General features: G+C 35.6%; 1 protein-coding gene across 1 annotated transcript; it reads right to left on the reverse strand.

Annotated features, from left to right (window-relative positions):
• Nucleotides 1–307: 307 nt before the first annotated feature.
• On the reverse strand, nucleotides 308–12,723 carry LOC107878355 (mitotic checkpoint serine/threonine-protein kinase BUB1). The gene is made up of 14 exons (XM_016725310.2): nucleotides 12,556–12,723; nucleotides 12,324–12,465; nucleotides 11,586–11,743; nucleotides 11,401–11,491; nucleotides 4,154–4,258; nucleotides 3,984–4,071; nucleotides 2,598–2,701; nucleotides 2,434–2,505; nucleotides 2,261–2,350; nucleotides 2,020–2,177; nucleotides 1,403–1,463; nucleotides 1,190–1,324; nucleotides 974–1,095; nucleotides 308–778 (listed from the first exon to the last, which is right to left on the reverse strand). Exons 1-14 carry the CDS (start codon nucleotides 12,609–12,611, stop codon nucleotides 589–591), a joined length of 1,572 nt encoding a protein of 523 aa, XP_016580796.1. The 5' UTR covers nucleotides 12,612–12,723; the 3' UTR covers nucleotides 308–588.
• Between the last annotated feature and the right edge of the window lie 3,413 nt (nucleotides 12,724–16,136).

Here is a 16,136-nt window from a genome sequence, read left to right on the forward strand (position 1 = left end):
CATCCAGTAGTTGGTATAAAATAAATCTAAATGGAATGGAATAAATTTATACTATCTACTAAACATAGTACAATATATATTTTATCTCAAATTTAATCATGAGATATTTCACCTTTATCCCGAATTTAAACGGGGAAAGTATCTGTGTGAGTTGTCCCAAGTTACGAATAATTCAATAAGGAATACTACTCCATAGTCGTGATAGAAACGGAGCAGAAAACAAATTAACATAATATTGGAGAAGTTCCAAGTGAAATTTCATTTTGTGGTGACTTACTTACCACTCAATTATTTGAGAGAAGTAAAGGAATTCAAATGCTCAGAACAACAATTATATGTTGTTTTTGGATACAAATTACACAATACAAGCCTATCTGTCCTGAAAAATAATTTAGGAAAGATGGAGATAAAAGAGTGAAAACAAAAATGGGCAGCATAGTTCTAACGGATATTCATGAAAATCATTAAGCTTTGTAGTCCAGTCCCCCCAACACGTTGATATATGAACATGAATGTATACAGTTTTGTAAACCAATGAGGCTTTGATACGTTGAACTGCTTCAGGGCTCGGTCTTCTACATACCGTCCCTATGAAGAACATAAGGAAGTTTTTTGCTTTGCCAGTAACTGCCTAAGCTTTTTGATCAGCTGAGGATTTGAGCACATATAATCCTGGAATGTCTCCCTCAGGCTCTTCAACGTGTTCTTATGATCTTCAGTGTGGCCTATGTTGAGTAACTTGGTGAATAGGTTCTTCCAGAGCTCAATTTTCCAGTATCTGAAAGCAGAATGGAGAATAAGGAACATATCACATACCAACAAGCAACTGGAATTTTGCTATTTCGTCCGGACCATAATGACTTGATACTATATGCCAAATCATCAATGCAAGTGTTCATAAAATAACATGCATTATGTTAATGAGTGTGGACACAAGATGTGCCAGAAACAAAGCAGTGGAGCAAAGACATACCGCTTAAAAGGTAACTTAGGTTGATAATGATGGCCACCATGGGGAGAAGGTCTTTTCTCAATCTCCATATATGAATTGTGAAGCATCATGTGTACAATAACGCAGAGGCCATATGCATCCACCTGGTATCCCCATTACATGTCAATATCTAGGTTCCAGTTCGCACCAGTTTAATCATCTGGATAATAAAGTTTCTAGATCTTGAAAGGCACTTACCTGATACTTCCATGGCTTTTTTTCTTGCATTTGGATGCAGCGGAAACCAGAAGTTCGACTGTCTCCTATAAACTCGGTCTGGTCAGGGAAGAGGCTCAGGTCTATACCCCGTCCCCAGTCGACAAGGCTAAGTCCCTGGAAAATAAAACTGTGATAGTCTGCCAATGTTCATAAATATTACCAACACAAAACGAAAAAAAAATAAAAAATTACCTGTTCCCTCCAAGGACCAGTACGGAGACGAAAAGTTTCCACGTCTTCTTCCAGATCATCCCTGAAAGGCACAATACCACACACTTCATCAGAGACCATAAATTACTCTATTTTCACAGTTCAACAATTCAAATGATATTTTGAATTGTCCTAAAATCAGGTCCAATTTCCTAAAGCCAAAGAATAAGTTTTTCCAGATTTAAATATTACTATGCCTCAAACCCATACTATTTGTAGTTGGCCATACAAATCCTCTATATTCTGCTCCATTTCATAAAATTAAATTGAAATCTCACCTTAAAATCTATTGATTTCGCTGGGATCTCACTAGGTATGAGCGAGAGAAATTGTAAGCAACCTACGAGTACAGATTTCGCAAACTCATGCCAATGCATGTGACTTCTTATCATGTTCCAATGAAAAACAAAAAGTACAAATCCTACCAATTACCCTTTTTCAGAAGGATAAGAGAACCAAAAAGTGAGATAAAACCATAGAAAATGTACATGCAGAAACTCTATGACTCACTATTCCCCCCTATTGATCAAGTATTAACATGTAAGAATAGGAGTAAATGCCTTTCATGTTTGTATGACTGAAATGAAGGCTTTAGTTACCTCGCATAACGAATCAGAAGATTATCCGGTTTGAAGTCGCCATGAATAATCCGGGAATCATGCAAAGTTTCTAAAATGCAGAGCATCTCAATGGTGTAATAAATACTCAACACTTCTTCCATGGCCCCACCAAGCACAACATTGGAATTGATTGCATCCTGCAAGGCGCTCAAGTCAGGACTAAGCATAGATAGGGAATCGTATCATTCAAGTTGAAGGTGAAGGGACAATAGGCACCTACCTGAAGTGTGCCATTAGCCAGGAAGTCAGAAACAAGTATGCTGTAGTCAGAATACAGATGCAATCTGTGGGCATACCCAAAGCTTAATCTCTGGTGAATAAAAATGAAACAAATCAACACCATTTTCCTAGACAGCAAACACCAGTATATAGTCTAATCTCCATATTACATACTTCTTTCTCTGGAATTCGCATATCCAGCTGACGATAAATGTAGAATTCCCAAGGGAAAGCTGGCTTTTGGATCTGCAGAGATCAGTAAGATAAAAAGAACATTCAGGACACTTCCAGTGTCAGTTTTTTTCATGAAGGGAAGCAAGCATAAACTACTATATCACCTTAAGTGCGACAACCTCATCTGGATTACCATCACAACATGCTTTAAATACTTGAGCAAATCCTCCCTGACCTGCACAGCCTTTGATCTGATAGCTGTATCCACCTGAAATGATCATAAGTTCATGACGCAGAAACAATTAGCTAACAGCAGACCAAGTTCATGCTCCTAGACACTTGAAGCCCTCAAATTTCACTGTTATCATAGTGTATCATTTCCTGAATTTAAGGCAGAAATTGCAAGAAGTAACTCTTGGGTACAACATGCTGTCACTCTTCAATTGCTTGATTATTCTTTTCAGGAGCAAGCCATAAGGACTCTGTAGATTGCGAGAATGCATGTTCTAATGCTTGCACGGGCTCATCTGCTTCCAACAATCCAACAAAGTGAGTTTCACAGAAGGAAGGCAGGTTTGTCAATGCTTGACCTGATTGATCTAAGTGAGCTACGAGGTTAGTCTTCTAAGATCAACTTGCTTCAAAGTGCCCAAACATTATTTGTTAATTTCAGGAATGATCCTATAGTGATTATGTACCAGGCTTATCTAATGAATTGAGTCTTCCAAGAAAGGTTTCTAATGAATCTGCTAATTGAGATGGCGTGCAACGATTTTCAAATTAAGTTAACTGGTAGAAAATATCACCTATGACCTAAGCCCTCAATAACTACTTCGGTTGCTGGTGTGAAAACCAATTTAAAGATCAGAAGCCATAGAGTTATCCACATGAAGGAAATTTTTTTCAGCAAGTGACCTACTGAATCATTTCCTTGGGCCATGTTTATGACGTCAGAACAAGATAAGGATATGAGAGGAGGAAATGTATTTACAGGAATCTCTTTTCAGGATTTAGGCCTCTGCCTCTCCCTACTGGCATTGCAACATCGACCAATCTACAGCAATTCTCTGAGGATGAATGAGCATTTGTCTTCTCTAGGAAACAACAATACTCCTCTACTTTGCCTCTCTTTATTTTCTAGGAGATACCAGAAAGCACATCACTTAAAAAGCTTAATAATATTTATGCACACCTTTTACTCACACAAAAATTTGTGAAGGAAGAAAAGACGGAAGAAAAATATGGAGAAATATCCAGCATATCAAATACAAACTAATGATGTGTCTGAATTAGGTGGTATATAAAAATTTGAAATTTTCTGGAGCATGTAGAGCAAATAATTTAAGGGGTATGTGGAAAACAAACCAAGGCATAAAATACTAGTGTATGCATGGGAGCAAAGCAAGCATCTAGGTATTAGCGCCCCATGGTTAATTCAGGACATCAAAAGTCGTCTTGCCATTATGAACCCCAAGTTGAGTCCCAACTTTGCCATGGTCAGTGAGCATCCAATACTCTACAGCTATTATAGACTAAAAGCAAGAATTTACCTATATCAATAGTTTTATTCCTGGCAGATTTCTGCAAAGTTGACAATGATACCTTTCCAGAATACGCCTTTTTGCTTGGGTGGTATCCCTGATCAAAATTCACATTTAGTTGCCATAAATTGATGTTAACCTGTAAAACTATTGCCATTAAATGTTTCTAGCAGTCTCACATCATATTTTAATATCTCAGCATTCTTCTTCTGCAACAGATCTTTAATTGTTGAGATCAACCATGGATTGATACAAGCTCCACCATTCTGTAACACAATGTCCATCTACATGACGATGCATAAAGAAATTCTTCTGTATCAACTAAACACATGGAAAATAATAGCAAGAAACAACATAATAGACAACACAAACAATAGCTCCATAAATATTCCAACTAAGAGAAAAAATGGAAGAGATCACTGCAACTATGATCGAACGGATTCTCACTGTTTGAGGAAAAAAATTGTGATTAGCAACAAAGTTGGCCTGGAGGTGATATGGACTAGTTATGCATGTTAACTAATCAATATACTGCACAAATGAACTTGAACCCCCTAGATGAGTGAAGCGTAATGACTACAATCTTACACTTAATATTCAATTTGAAGGTTTTAGGCAGCCAACTTATCTGGATGTTAAAGGCTTGACAGATTTAAATAGTGAACTTTTGATAAAGCATAGACCAAGCACGAGTAATAACTTATCCCCTGGCACTGAAACTAGGATGTGTAGTGTGATGTAATGGGGTATTTAATCACACAAATATAAGTTATTTGTCAAATAAACTTGACTTATTACTTAAAGAGCGAGACAATCATAAAATGGATGCTACATGTTTCTTGTATCAGAAGTTGAGATGCTTGAGTTTCTATATCAGTTTATTGCCTCTCTGATAATGAACTTATTCTAACAACAAATGTTGACATTGGAGATTTGAGAAGTATGCACAAACTTAAGTTTGTCAGAAAACATACTATATTGTTAAAAGTCGTTGGGTTTTAACATTTAAATGTACGCCGAACAACACAATCAACTTAGCTATGCTGCTAAGACTTCTACAAGGTGGTTAATATCTCAATACTTCAAAGCTAACCTTAAGGGTGTCTAATTATACTTATCTTAAGCTTAAGACCTTTTAGCAGCTGTGTTGAATATATGAAGAGTAGAGTGGAGCAGAACCAAGAAGGAACAAAAATAGACTAGCTCATTTTTCTGTTATAACTGTTCTGACAGTTAGTTACACAAACTACTAACGGCTAGTTAGTTAGTTAGTCATTCACTAGTCTATACATGTAGATGCCAATGTACATTGAAAGATGATGAAATACAACTCAACTACTATCTCTCTAATGATCTTTCTCTCCTCTCTACTTCTTACTTCTTCTTCTTCTTCCTAATTTGTTCATCTGTAATTACTTCTATCAAGAAGTACATCATTGCTTGGTTAATGACATCGTATCAGAGCATTACTCACTAGAAAACTAGTAGAGCAAGATCGATTCTGGTGTATTGTTCTCTTCACAGCAAAATCAAGAAAGCTTGAATCAAGAATTGAAAGTCTGCAACAATGGTGAATAAAAATGTTGTTGTTGACTCTGCTGAAGCTTCCAGAGTTACTACAAGTACATTGGGTTACAATCATCCTCTCTTCCTAAGTCCTTCTGATGTGAGTGGCATACAAATCATCTCCTTTCAGTTAACAGGAGTTGAGAATTTCTCAATCTGCTTTAGGTCCATGCGCATAGCTTTACTAGGCAGAAACAAGTTGAGTATGGTTGATGGAACATGCTCTAAAGACAAGTTCTCTACTGAATTAAGCAGTCACTGGGAGAGCGTGGATTCTATTGTACTGTCATGGATCATGAACTCTATTTCTAAAGAGTTACTTGGAGGAATTATGTATGCATCTGTGGCTAGTGTTGTCTGGAATGAACTGTTTGAAAGGTTTAACAAGGTGGATGGGGCCAGAACATTCAATTTGCACAAAGAGATTGCTACATTGTCTCAAGGTACAGCCTAAGTATCTGTGTATTTCTCTAAACTTAAAGATTTGTGGGAAGAATTTGAGGCTCTAGTACCTGCACCTGGGTGTGCATGTGATAATTCAAAGGAGTGTGTTACATCTGCAAAAACTGAAACTGTTTCATTTTCTTATAGGTCTGAATGAGTCCTACACACAAGCAAGGAGTCAAATCTTGCTTATGACCCCTCTCCCAAATGTTAACCAAGCTTATTCAATGATAATAAGTGATGAGAGTCACAAATTTATTGCAAGTCAGGCAGGGATTCTCGGAATGAATCCTGCAGCTACTGGGAAGAATCTTGATCTAGTCATGTATGAAAAAAATGGACCAGGTGGAAGCCAAGGTCACAAGTACAAAAGAAAAGTCACTGTGCAGTGTGATTTCTGTAAACTCAAAGGACAACGAAGAGAACTGCTGGAAATTGGTCGGTTATCCTCAAGACTATAAGGCTGAGAAGAAGCTCAGACATGAAAGGTCAAACACAACCTATAATGTGTCTTTGAGTTGTCATAATTATCCAATAGATCAAACTGGTTGCTATACAAAAGATGCAGGACAACCAGTAACTGCAAGTAATCAGATGGCTCAACTAAATCAAACTGGAAATGCAGTCTTTACCAAAGAGCAGTATGAGCAAATCTTGCAACTTATAAACAAGAATAACTCTTTCAACACATCTACTGAGTCTGCAAATGGAACAAGTGCAGGTATTTCTGCTTGTTTAGCTTCTTTTGGTTCACGAAAATAGATTATAGATACTGGTGCTACCAATCATATGGTTGGTAATTCAAAACTGTTACTTAACAAGACTGTTACAGAATTAAAAAATCCAAAGAAAGTGTATCTACAAAATGGTGATACTACAATGGTCACTCATGTGGGAACTAGTTGTTTATCAGAAGGCAACACCATTACAAATGTCTATCATATCTTACAATTCTCATGTAGTCTCCTATCAGTGTCACAAGTGACTAAGGAGTGGCATTGTTCAGTAAATTTTTTTTCTGATTTCTGTGTTTTCCAGAATCTTTATACTGGAAAGGTGAAGGGGATTGGGAAGCTTGATGGAGGCTTATACCTACTAGATCAGCGAAAGAGTGAAGTTGCAGTAGCAACTAAAGCAACTACTAAAGTAACTGTGGAAAAGACACAAGCTAAACTGGATTTGGGGCACCAAAGGTTGGGACATGGTTCAACTGGTGTGTTGAAAAGGATTGTAGATCAGGAACCACAAGTTATAAAAGATAGAATAAAGCAATTTAACATTTGTCCTAGTGCTAAACAGACTAGATTACTATTTCTGTCAACTAATATTCAAAGTATTTGTTGTTTTGATCTTGTGCACATGGATTTGTGGGGACCATATAAAGTACCAACCATGAATGGCAACAAATATTTTCTAACAGTTGTTGATGATTTTTCAAGGTTTACCTAGGTGTTTCTGTTAAAGCTTAAGTCAGATGTCTTTTGTCAAGTACAACAGTTTCTAATATATGTCGAGACACAGTTTGAAAAAACAGTCAAGGTGATCAGGACTGATAACGTTACTGAGTTTGTCAACTCATTGTGCCAAAAGTTGTTTCAAGATAATGGTATAATTCATCAAACAACATGTCCATATTCTCCTCAATAATATGGTGTTGCTGAGAGAAAACATAGACACATCTTAGAGGTAACAAGAGCTATCAGGTTCCAGGCTGGAATTCCAATAAGGTTCTGGGGCTATTGTGTTCTAAATGCAGTGTATATCATCAATAGACTACCTAGTTCAGTCGTTCAGTTCTTAGCCCCTTATGAGAAGTTGTATGGTAAAAAGGCAAACTGTGATCGTCTAAAGGTAATGGGGTGTTTGTGCTATGTCAAGGTGTTAAATGAGCATGATAAACTCATGACTAGAGCAAGGACAAGTGTCATGATGGGATACTCTAACACTCAGAAGGGATACTTGGTATATGACACGTCAACTAACATCTTCTCTGTAAGTAGAGATGTGTCATTCAGAGAAAATGTATTTCCATTTAAGCTACTCAAACTTCAAACTCAGTCACCTCATCATATTTTCCCCTTGAAAGATCAATATCAAATACTAGGTGGTGATGAGACATGTCTACAGATTCCAATAACCATGGCACCTCAAGGGGTTCCTGGTCAAGTAACTCAGCAAGAACAACAACTGCAGGCTACTCCTACCTCTGCACAGTCCATGACTAAGGTATATCAAAGAAGATCAAATAGAGGTCTTTCTATTCCTGCACAGGCATAACCTGTAACTCAAGTATATCAAAAAAGGTCAACTAGAGGTCAAGGGGTAACTAATTCAGTTGGTCAACAAGAGCAGCAAGTGCAAGTGATTCCTACTCCTGTACCTCAATCTTCTGCACTTCAGGACCAAAGGAAGTCAACCAGAGATAGAGAGCCACCAGCATAGATGAATGACTTTGTCTCCAAGAGTACAAAAAAGGTACGTGTCATATGATAAACTCTCCTCATCATACAAGGACTGTGTGCTGAAAACTTCTTGTGTTACTGAACCTACAAGTTACTTTGAGGCTTGTAGAGATCCTAGATAGGTGGAAGCAATGAAAAATGAGATAGATGCACTGAATTCCAATCACACTTAGGAGTTTGTTACCTTGCCTAAAGGGAAGAAGGCTATTGGCTGAGGATGGATATACAAAGTAAAGTATAAGGCTTCAGGCGATGTAGAAAGGTTTAAAGCTAAACTTGTAGCTAAGGGGTATGGGCAAAGAGAAGGAATTGATTACAAAGAAACATTCTCACCTGTTGTGAAAATAAAAATAGTAAGAACTATACTTGCTACTGCAACTAGGAAGCAATGGTTTATACATCAAATGGATGTTTATAATGCACTCTAAAATGGTGATCTCAATGATGAAGTATACATGGACCTACCTCAGGGATTTCCTAGTCAGGGGGAGAATGTAGTATGCAGACTACTCAAATCCCTATGTGGACTAAAGCAAGCACTAAGGCAGTGGAATACAAAGCTATCAAAAGTATTGCTAAGGTCTCAATTCACTCAGAGTCAATATGATCCATCATTATACATCAGGAAGACATCAGAAGGAGTCACATTGGTGCTAGTATATGTTGATGATATGTTGATCACTGGAGATAGCCTAAAGCTGATAGAAGAAACCAAGGCAATCCTACATCAGAACTTCAAGATGAAAGATCTAGGTGAGCTGAGATTTTTCCTAGGAATAGAATTTGCAAGATCTGACAAAGGGATATTAATGCATCAAAGGAAGTATGCTTTGGAACTACTATCTGAGTTAGGCTTAACAGCGACCTAACCTGCAGCTACTCCTATGGACTACAACATCAAACTGACATCTAAACAGTTTGATGAACATGTCAAGCATGAGCAGTTTACTAAGGATCCAGCAGATCAAGTTGCTTATCAGAAATTGATTGGTAAGTTGTTGTACCTAATTATGACAAGGACAGACATAGCCTTCTGTGTTCAAACATTAAGTCAGTTCCTTCAAAATCCTAAGAAGTCTCACATGAAGGCAGCACTTAGAGTTGTGAAGTATGTTAAAAACCAACCAGGTCAAGGTGTGCTACTATCGAGTAATACAAATGACAGAGTAAGTGCTTATTGTGATGTAGACTGGGCATTATGCCCTCAAACTAGAAGGTCTATAACTGGCTACTTTACGAAGGTTGGAGAATCAGTAGTGTCCGGAAAATCAAAGAAGCAAACTACTGTCTCCAAGAGTTTAGCTGAAGCAGAATTCAGAAGTATTGCAGCAGTAATAACAGAGTTGGTATGGATCCTAGGGTTGATGAAGGAAGTTGGAAATGAAGTAGTCCTACCTGTGGATGTATTCAGTGATAGCAAATCTGCTCTACAAATAGCAGCAAATCTAATATACCATGTGAGGACAAAACATATTGATATTGATTGCTTCTTTATCAGAGAAAAAATTGTCCAAGGGATGATCAGAACTCATTGTATTGCAACCCAAGATAAGCCTGCAGACATGCTAACTAAGGGGCTGACAAGAGCACAACAAGTTCATCGCCAAGCGAGGAATCTGTGACATCTTCACACCTTCCTAGCTTAAGGGGAAGTGTTGAATATATGAAGAGTAGAGTGAAGCAAAACCAAGAAGGAACATAAATAGACTAGATCATTTTTCTGTTATAACTGTTTTCAGTTAGCTACACAAACTACTAACTGCCAGTTAGTTAGTTAGTTAGTCCATTCACTAGTCTATAAATGTAGATGCCAGTGTACATTGAAAGATGATGAAATACAACTCAACTACTATCTCCCTAATGATCTTTCTCTCTTCTTTACGTCTTACTCCTTCTTCTTCTTCCTAATCTGTTCTTCATTTGTAATTACTTCTCTCAAGAAGTACATCATTGCTTGGTTAATGACAAGCATAGTTTTCAATTTACCAAATGGTCCTGAAGTTGACTTCTTAATCATACAGCATAGTACTGATGCACTTTATCTAACGACATTGACAACCTACTAGGACTCAATAAATGAAGTTATGCCCCTATATTGTTCTAGCCCAAAGATCTGGCACGATACTTGTATGAGTTGTATCACAATCATTGATCATTTGATGTATCATATTAGCTATCAACTAAATTGAACTCACCAGCTAAATCAACTTCTCTGAAATACTAAGTTTTAGCATTTTTTATAGCAGAAAGCATAAAGAAAACATGAGATTCGTGTGGCCTAAGTTCCACCTATGCTGTATGGATTGAACAATAACTTTAGAAGCAGAAAATGCAGATCAATGAGTATATGTCAGAGATTGGTCCCTAATCTGGACAACAAGAAAATCCAAGCATGAAGCCATACAATGTCCTCAACAAATTTAAGATGGATAATAAAACGTGTAGCCTCGCTTTCCTGTGGGATAGACTTGGTGGTAATATCATACCACTAGCAGTAGCATTATTCTCGCAGTTTCTTGTCCTGCGGTGTCTGTTACTACCCGTTGGTTCTTGTGCTTCAATTATCGCATTATTTGGCTGTTGTTTTTGTTCCTTGTTTTTTGTATGTTACGTAATGTTTTCCCTATAATTTGCTATGTCCTCTTTAATTCTGTATTCTCTTTATCAAACTGCTTTATATGTGTTATTTGAGCCAAGGGTCTTTCGGAAATGGAGGTAGCAGTAAGGTTTGCATACACTCTACCCAGACCCATTTTGTTGTTATAGAAATGCAGCCTATGTTGTTTTATCCAGATACATTCCATTTTTATCTCATTAAAGTTCAGCAGTTCCTTCCTACTTAAGAGTTTAATTACCAAACACAGCATCACCATTCCAAAGACCCGACTCTACGCTAATACCATTATTAGACTTATCACAAGTTACTGCACATTATAAAAACCAAACAAACCTACCTTCTGTAATGAACCAGTTGTTACTTTCTCAGACATTCTCTCGAGAAACAACACTTGCGCCTTCTTCAACCTGCCCAAAGGCTCAGCATTCCTGAAACCATATTACTAAGTTCGTGAACTTAATGCCATATAATACAAATGCAAGCATGTGCATACGGAATTATGAGCCTACAAAAGAGAGCAACCTTGAAATTCCCAAATGGTAAACGAGAAATGCATCTATTAACCTCCCTTTTGCCTCTAGGAACAACGCATATGTCTCGTAAAGCAAAGAATTGAACAGGCAAATCTTATTCTGCTCAATTTCTCTATATATGCTTTCGTGATCTGAACTGCTATCCATCTGAAACAGAAACACAAACGACCAATAGATCAGATAACAAACATTTCATGTCACTTGTATACTGAGTGCATCCTTTATCACAAAGTAGTACTCTCCCTCTGTCCCAATTTATGTGGCACAGGTCGAATTTTGAGAGTCAAACAGTTTAATTTTTACTGTGCATTCAGGCATGGGAACTTAAAAAAATTTCGAAACAAAATTTACATATTTGGAAACTAAGTAAAATTGTTTGAATCTTTAAATCCTAAAGGTGACACATAAATTGGGAATGAGGGAGTATTATACTCTGCACCAATTAACTTAAAATATCCAAATCTGCCTTTGCCCAAACAGTTCACATCACTTGTACTCACTCCGTTCCAAAATAATTGTCACATTTTGCTCCTTAGAGAGTCAATTTGACTAATTTTCAAAGCTAAATTAAATTAGATTAACTCAATATTTAAAAAATTAAAATTTAGATATTTAAAAATTATTTTAAAAAAACTAAAATTGCAATTTTCCTCATATCAATATGATGAACTCCGTAAACATGTAGATATGAATACATGTAAAACAAAAAGGAGTGAGGATTGATTACATATAGAAACCAAATCTTGAGAAATCTGACGTCGTTTTGGTACCGAGGATTGTTCTTGAAAGTAGTAATGCAGTTGGAGCAAAGCTCGTGCAAATCTCGTCCATTGATTGAAGTTGGCTCTTTCAATGATTTCTCAACTGACCTACAAATTAGTGCATGATAAATACAACAATTGAACGAAATCTGCGATTACAAATGCGGATTTCAGGAGAAAAATTAGAGAAAAGTGTACCATAGATAAGGCAATAGCGGGTCGTCGGAGTTTTGATTTTTGGAAATTACGGCCATTGCTTGACAGTGTCTCCAATTTTGAAAATTGGACAGTGGTTGGGGAGATGGAACGGGCGGGAATAGACTGTATTTGAATTTTGTTGAAATACGCTATTCTTTATGTCCATCATAATTATAATTATTGAAATAATATAGAGGTTTTATAAGCGATGGTATAAGTTGTAATATCTCACTAATAAAGTTGGTACTAAATTTATATTAGGAAGAATACTCACAAAAATACTTGAAGTTTGACCACATTACTAGTACTTTTTTAAGTGAAATTAATCCCTGAACTTTTTTAAAGTGGAATTAATCCTTCAAAAACGTTATACCCAGTTTTTACGGTAGGAAGTGCAATACACGCGTTGTTTCTTCTCCATTTTATCACTTTTCAATATTTTTTTACCATTACAATCATATTAAAGATTTCACAACTCAAATTCCTCTTACAAATCAAATTCCAGATGATTCCATTGAGTCAATTTCAAATTTCAAGTCCATTCTTATCACTTTTTATCATTTTTTCACAATTTTAAGAAAAAAATTTCTCCAAATTTCAAATTCAAATTGAAAACTTTCTTCAATAATTTTATTCAAATCGAACTAAATAAAAAAAATTGAAGAAATGGAGTCTTCAATAATCGACTTCAACAATGGAAATACGTTATAGACTTCCGGAAGACCCCAGAATTGAAATTGAACAATTGAAAACTTTTGGAAGAAATTTTATTGAAGTCATTTCTTTAATAAAGTTGAAATTGAACAATTGAAGACTTTCATAGTACTAGCAGTACAAGTGAAGTACCAATCGAAATAAAATTGACTTCCGAAAGTGTAGTACGTTATAGACTTCAATTGTTGAAGACTTCAATTACTACTCCTAAATAATTGACTTCAACAATGGAGTCTTCAACGGAAGTGTAGTACATTGTTCAATTTCAATTCAACAATGGAGCAACCATTGTTGAAGAGAAGAAAGAAATAAGAGATAAGAGAAAGAATGAAAAATAAATAAAAAATATAAAACTTAAAAAGATTAGAAAATTTAGGGGTTGTTTGGTAAAAAAAAAGGTTTATAACGTTTTTTAACGCTTTCACGCGCTCAATGTGCGTGACTAACATGCAATGGTCCAAGTGAGCAGATTTATGTCATTAAAATATGAAAAAAAAAGTCTGGGGGGTGTAATAGGACCCCCGCAAAGTTCAGTATGCTCAATTGGTAATCCGATCAAAATTCAGGTATTTTTGTGAGTATTCTCTCTTTATATTATGTTTATCAAACTACCCAAGTATTATGATCCTATTTGGTCAAAATAAAGTGAGAAACTTTCTAATTAATTAAAAGTGAAAAGGTTTAAACTCGATGAATATTCACGGAGGGGTTTTTCCTCAATCTATATTTATAATCTATATCTCTAATCTCTAATTTCTAATTTGTATCTCTAATCTCTATCTTTAATCTGTAATCTCTAATATATTAAAAGTGTGAAGGCCTTAGAAAAGTGATTTAAACTTTTTGTCCTTCATTAAAAGACTCCACAAAAGACAAAATCGTCTTTTATTGTTTTACTCAAACTATTATTTAATTATTTAATAATATTAACTATAATATTGAATCCTAAAATATATATAGATAGAAAAAATTAGGGTCCTAAAATATATATGATTCCTGCTATGAAATATAAAGCAAATTCTTATTTCTCTTGAAGGATTCTCTTGATGGGTTGAATTACAATGAAGAAAATTTCCTTTATTTATACGAAAAAACTAACTTGGGTTTTCTTACTTTTCCATAAATAGACATTCACTATATATGGTAAAGTAGACAGTCACTATATATGATAAAGTAGACATTCACTATATATAGTAATATATTTATAACACTCTCCCTTGAATATCTAATTGATAGATAATGTGTCTCGTTAAAACCTTACTGAAAAAACCCAGTGGAAAAAAATCCTAGTGAAGGAAAAAGAGTACACATCTCTAACAATACGCATATAGGTTGTCTCATTAAAAACCTTACAAGGAAAATCCAATGGGACAAAACCTCGTAAGAAAAAAAGAGTACAACGCGCATTAACTCCCCTTAATGAGAACATCCTTGAACCTTTGCATCCCGATCTTGTTCACTATCTTCTTAAAAGTTGCATTTGGAAGGGACTTGGTGAATAAATCAGTCGCATTGTCACTTGAACGAATCTGTTGCACATTAATATCACCATTCTTTTTTTTAGCTCATATACGTAGAAAATCTTTGGCGAAATGTGCTTCGTTCTACCTCCTTTTATGGATCCTCCCTTAAGTTGTGCTGTGCATGTTGCATTATCTTCATATAAGATTGTGGGTATATTGTCACATTTCAAATAATATTTTTCTCGAATGAGATGTATCATGTCTTAAACCATACACATTCTCAGCTTACTTCATGAATAACTATTATCTCAGCATGGTTCGATGAAGTGGCTACGATAGGATGCTTTGTATATCTCCAAGATATTGCAGTACCGCCATATATGAACACATAGCCTATTTGAGACTGAGCTTTATGTAAGTCAGATAAGTACCCAACATCAATATGACCAATAGGATCGTGACTGCAAACTTGCTAACAAATTAACTGAAAAAGGCTATATCAGGCCTTGTAATATTGCAAGATACATTAGTACATCAATTATACTAAGATATGGTACTTCATAACCAAGGAATTTCTCATTCTTTTCTTGAGGTAGGAATAGATCATTATTCAATTTTGCATGTTTCTTATTTAACAAAAAATTCTATTGCTTTTGAAAACTCTCCAAGAGTTCCAATGATACTCAAATCATCAAATTATCTCTTATGAGGATAATAAAAAGTTTCCCAGAAACTTTATATGCTTCAGTCATTTTGAATCCTTTAGGGATTTTTATATGGATTTTTGTCAAGTGACAATATCCAACATGTCAAGTGTGAAATCTTCAAGTCTCTGGACTGCAAATCAAATAAGTTTTACGCTTACCAAAATGTATCCTTTCAGGTCACTTGATAAATGCTTCTACGTCAGCATGCTTAAATAAATGTAGAATTCGGATCCTCATAATCTTTTATAATATTGCATCAATATTGTATCAAAGATATCATTGATGATATATCATTTCGTATTGGTTCACAGTATGACATAATATTTATTTTCAGATACCTGAACCTCTCATGAGGTTTCCTGAAGTGTTATGTCATAAGCTCTTCAAGAGCACATTGCCTTCTTATTATGATTATTTGCTCCTTATTTTTTTAAGGATTATTTAATTTGGAATCGATTGGTCTACCACGCTTCATGCATGCGTAGATTTTGTCCTTTATGAACACAAAATAAGAGCACTTGCAGCTTAGATATGAGATTAAATTTGATTCAGTAAATGCTTCTATCATATGACTTGAATTATCTTTTGAATGAGGATCTGATGATAATTCCTAACATATTTCATGGTTGCTTATAATCTCCCCCTTATGTTAGAAAAACTAAGATACATCCTCTATCTTCTTTGAGGGATCCATCTT

This window comes from Capsicum annuum, chromosome 7 (assembly GCF_002878395.1).
Source record: "Capsicum annuum cultivar UCD-10X-F1 chromosome 7, UCD10Xv1.1, whole genome shotgun sequence".
Taxonomy (NCBI): Eukaryota; Viridiplantae; Streptophyta; class Magnoliopsida; order Solanales; family Solanaceae; genus Capsicum; species Capsicum annuum.